The 3,538-nt window shown below is 55.5% G+C and overlaps 1 protein-coding gene across 1 annotated transcript; it reads left to right on the forward strand.

Moving 5' to 3' along the window:
- Positions 1–2,064: 2,064 nt before the first annotated feature.
- On the forward strand, positions 2,065–2,379 carry LOC121059474 (feather keratin 1-like). Its single transcript, XM_040536345.1, has one exon. The coding sequence runs from the start codon at positions 2,065–2,067 to the stop codon at positions 2,377–2,379; it is 315 nt and encodes a 104-aa protein (XP_040392279.1).
- Positions 2,380–3,538: the final 1,159 nt, after the last annotated feature.

Genomic DNA, 3,538 nt, shown 5'->3' on the forward strand with positions numbered 1-3,538 from the left:
CCACTGGGGGGGCAAGGAAGGTCCCCCTCAGCTAGCGAGTGTTGGCAGGAACCAGCACTGCTACTTGGCTGGACATGTTCAGGGAGGGGACTTGCTCACAATGGCGCTGGCTACAGAAACATCTCCCAGATTCCATCAAGGAGGCAATGCATCCCTGCTGCATGAACAAAGCTCTTCCCTGCCCTGCAGACATGGGAGACAGCTGGAACACACCCCAGGAAGGCAAGGGAATGCCTTCAGCAAGCAAGCTTCCTGGGAGAGACTCTCCCTGCCCAGGACAAGTCATGCTCTAATTTGGGATTGGCCTCGTGCCACGCTTTTGGCTTGAGGCCAAGCAAGAGTGCCTGCTGTCTGCAGGCCTGAGCATCATGCATGCCAAATCCCCCTCTGGCCAACCAGCTCCATGCGAGCCCGAACTTGAGCTGTGCCATGCTCCAGGCAGCCCCAACAGCCATTACCCTGCAGCATGACCTTCTGGCAAGTACTCTCATAGCTGAGGCGGCTCACAGGATGGTCGGCATGTTTTGCACAACAGGGCAGGTCTTTGGGTGTGCTGCTGGTCAGGGAATGAGTCTGGCCAAAGTGCTTGGTATGGCAAGGAGAGTGGTGGAGCAAGACACTGTCCCTGTGAACAATTCCCCTGGTTTTTTGGCTCAGGAGAGCAACCTTTGCCTTCCTCACAGCAGCTGACAACATGGGTTGCCTGAAGAGCGCAGAAGACAGCCACAAGAGGGAACAAGGTCAAACAAGCAGAAAACATGTCACCCCAGAAGGAGCAGCCTTGTGCCAGGGCATTTCAAAACTGCAGCACAGCCCATCTGCCTATGCAGGCAATGAGCTGTGACTGGTGGAGCAGTCTGGGAGCCAGGCCAAGTGGTAGAAGGATGTGCTGTGTCCTCAGGCGAAGGAGGCTTTGGTCATCCAGGAGGGCACTGCATAGGCAGCAGGATATATATGCAGGACCCCTCCAGCACTTGGGACTCATCTTCTGCCCCTTCTGACCTACTCTATGGCGGTTTTACTCAGCTGGGCAGCTGAGCTCCATCACAACTGCTCTCTAATTTCCCCTCCTCAGAGGGAAAGGGGGAGGAAATGCGATGAAAAGGGATCAAGGGTTGAGATTAAGACAGAGAGATCAATCACTAATTATTGCCATGGACAAGACAGACTCAGAATAGGGAGAATAATGTAATGAATTGCCTATTACTAACAAGCTAGAGCAGTGAGAAACTAAAATCAAACTAAAAACACCTTCCCCCCCCAGCCAACTTCTACGTTCTTCTGGACATTTCTCACAGAGGCCACCCCTGCAGAACCCCGTTACCAAAACCTTGCCACGGAAACCCAATACACCCTCCAGCACTTAGGACTCATGTGCTGCCCTACTGACGTGTTCCCGCCCAGGGAAATGCTTGACCTCTCATCTTGTTACTTAAAAGGAGATTCTGATGCCAATTGGGCAAATCTGAAATGAGGAAATGAAATGGCAGAGTTGACGGAAACCAAAGCACAACGTGTGCCATTAGGAAGGCTAGTTTGCATTTGAGGTGAGTCTGATGGAAAATTACAGCCTGCGTAGAGTGCCTGTGGGCCTGGGGCGATGTAGGAGTGGTATAAAAGAGGCCCCCATCTCCTCACTCTCTTCATCCACTCCTCTCACCTCCATCTCCCTGGGAACAAGGTGAGTCTGAAGGCCTTTCTCCTCCTTTTCATCCCTGGGGAGTTCTCATAACATGCCTGCACCTTCCTCCTCTGCTGGGTTTTCGGGTTGCTAGTCATGGGCGATGGAAGGGGTCAGGAGATGTGTCATGAAGTGAAGCTGTGGCTTGGCTGACATATGTCCTGAGATATGGGCTTGGTGGGGAGCTCCTTTGGCCTGAAAGTTCTTGCCAACGCTGTTGGGGACAAAGAGAAGGAGACGGCTGTGGGCCTCCTTAGACATCTGCCAGCTCCCCAAACAGCATGTGCCGTTGCTATCCAGTGGTGGGTTGGACACTGCTCAGCAATCACTGCCATGTTCCTCCTGTCCCTCTCTCCCACCAGGTGCAAGTCCTGCCTTGAGACATGTCCTGCTACAACCAGTGCCTGCCATGCCTGCCATGTGGACCCTGTGGCCCGACCCCGCTGGCCAACAGCTGCAATGAGCCCTGTGTCCAGCAGTGCCAGGACTCCAACGTCTTCATCCAGCCCTCTCCCGTGGTGGTGACCCTGCCCGGCCCCATCCTCAGCTCCTTCCCGCAGAACACCGCCGTGGGATCCTCCACTTCTGCTGCTGTTGGCAGCATCCTCAGCTCTCAGGGAGTGCCCATCTCCTCTGGGGGCTTTGGCCTCTCTGGCTTTGGCAGCCGCTACTGCGGCAGGAGGTGCTTCCCGTGCTAAAGCTGCTGGTGAGGGTCCTGGAGAAAGACCCCCAGGGACCCAGACTTTGGTAGCTGACTGTGCACAGTGCATAGGGTTCTTGTGTTCAGGGTGACCAAGCCTCCCCATCACCCCTTGGAAGAAGATGGGTCTCTCGGAGAGCACGGCCCAAGTCTGCCTTTAAGTCCTCCACTCTCTCCTTTCCCACCAATGTCCTTGTTACTCACCAAAGCTCCACTGAGCTCTGAGTCCCACCACATGAGCCTAGAGAGGACCTTCTGTCCTGTCTCCCTCAGTGGAGTGGGCATATAGACATCTGGCAGGATGCCCATCACGGCCACACAGCTCATGCTCTCATCTGCCCCTGGTGCTTCCTGCACTGGGGCTTCCTCTCAGGGCAACCTCGTTTCCAACTTTTGACCCTAATATTAAAGTTTTGCTGCATCCCAGCCTGCGCCTCTGAGTTGTCCTTCCCCTGCAGACACTCCAGACACCAGCTGTCAGGACTAATGCTGTTCCTCTGGGGACTTCCGTGGGCGTATTGGGCACATGGGTCCATTCACCTTCTCCAAGGGTGAGGCCCTGTGCAGTAGGGCCCCTTGGGAAAGCACTGTCACTCACACATGAGGGAAGTGTCCATGAGTTCTGCAGGGCCGCTGGCCATCAGGTCCAGCTTTGCTGCCTCTCTGTCCTGGCAGGCCGTCTTGGCCTCAGCGCACATCCTGCTGAAGGAGGCACGTGGCCACTGCTGACCTCCAGTGAGGAGCCAGAGCTGCAGGAGACCCTGGGAGGGCAGCAGTCACACAGGTTCCTGGGAAGGGGGCAGCAGGGGAGAGGAGGAGAGGCGAGGGGAGGGGCGGCAATTCCTTCTGCTCTGGGGGCAGCTGTGCTGGGCGGGGAGACTCGTGCAGAAAACGGCGCCAGAGCAGGCCAGGAGAGGTAGTGGGGGATGCAGGCTGTACTGGCTCTGGCTGTGATGGAGGCAATTGTCTTCACCATAGGCAATATAGTGCTGTGTTCTGATTGTGTGGCTAAAACAGTGGAGGTGACGCACCAATGATTTAGCTCAGTGTCAAGGCCTTCTATGCTTCCGTCTCTGCACCTTAACAGAGCAGGCTAGGGTTGGGGAAGTTTTCAGGAGAGGACACAGTTAGGACAGCTGACCCAAATTTACCAAAGG

Source organism: Cygnus olor, chromosome 25 (genome assembly GCF_009769625.2).
Source record: "Cygnus olor isolate bCygOlo1 chromosome 25, bCygOlo1.pri.v2, whole genome shotgun sequence".
NCBI classification, from domain to species: Eukaryota; Metazoa; Chordata; class Aves; order Anseriformes; family Anatidae; genus Cygnus; species Cygnus olor.

Coding starts and splice junctions, on each gene's coding strand:
- LOC121059474 (XM_040536345.1), top strand. CDS start 2,065: ATGTCCTGCTACAACCAGTGCCTGCCATGCCTGCCATGTGGACCCTGT.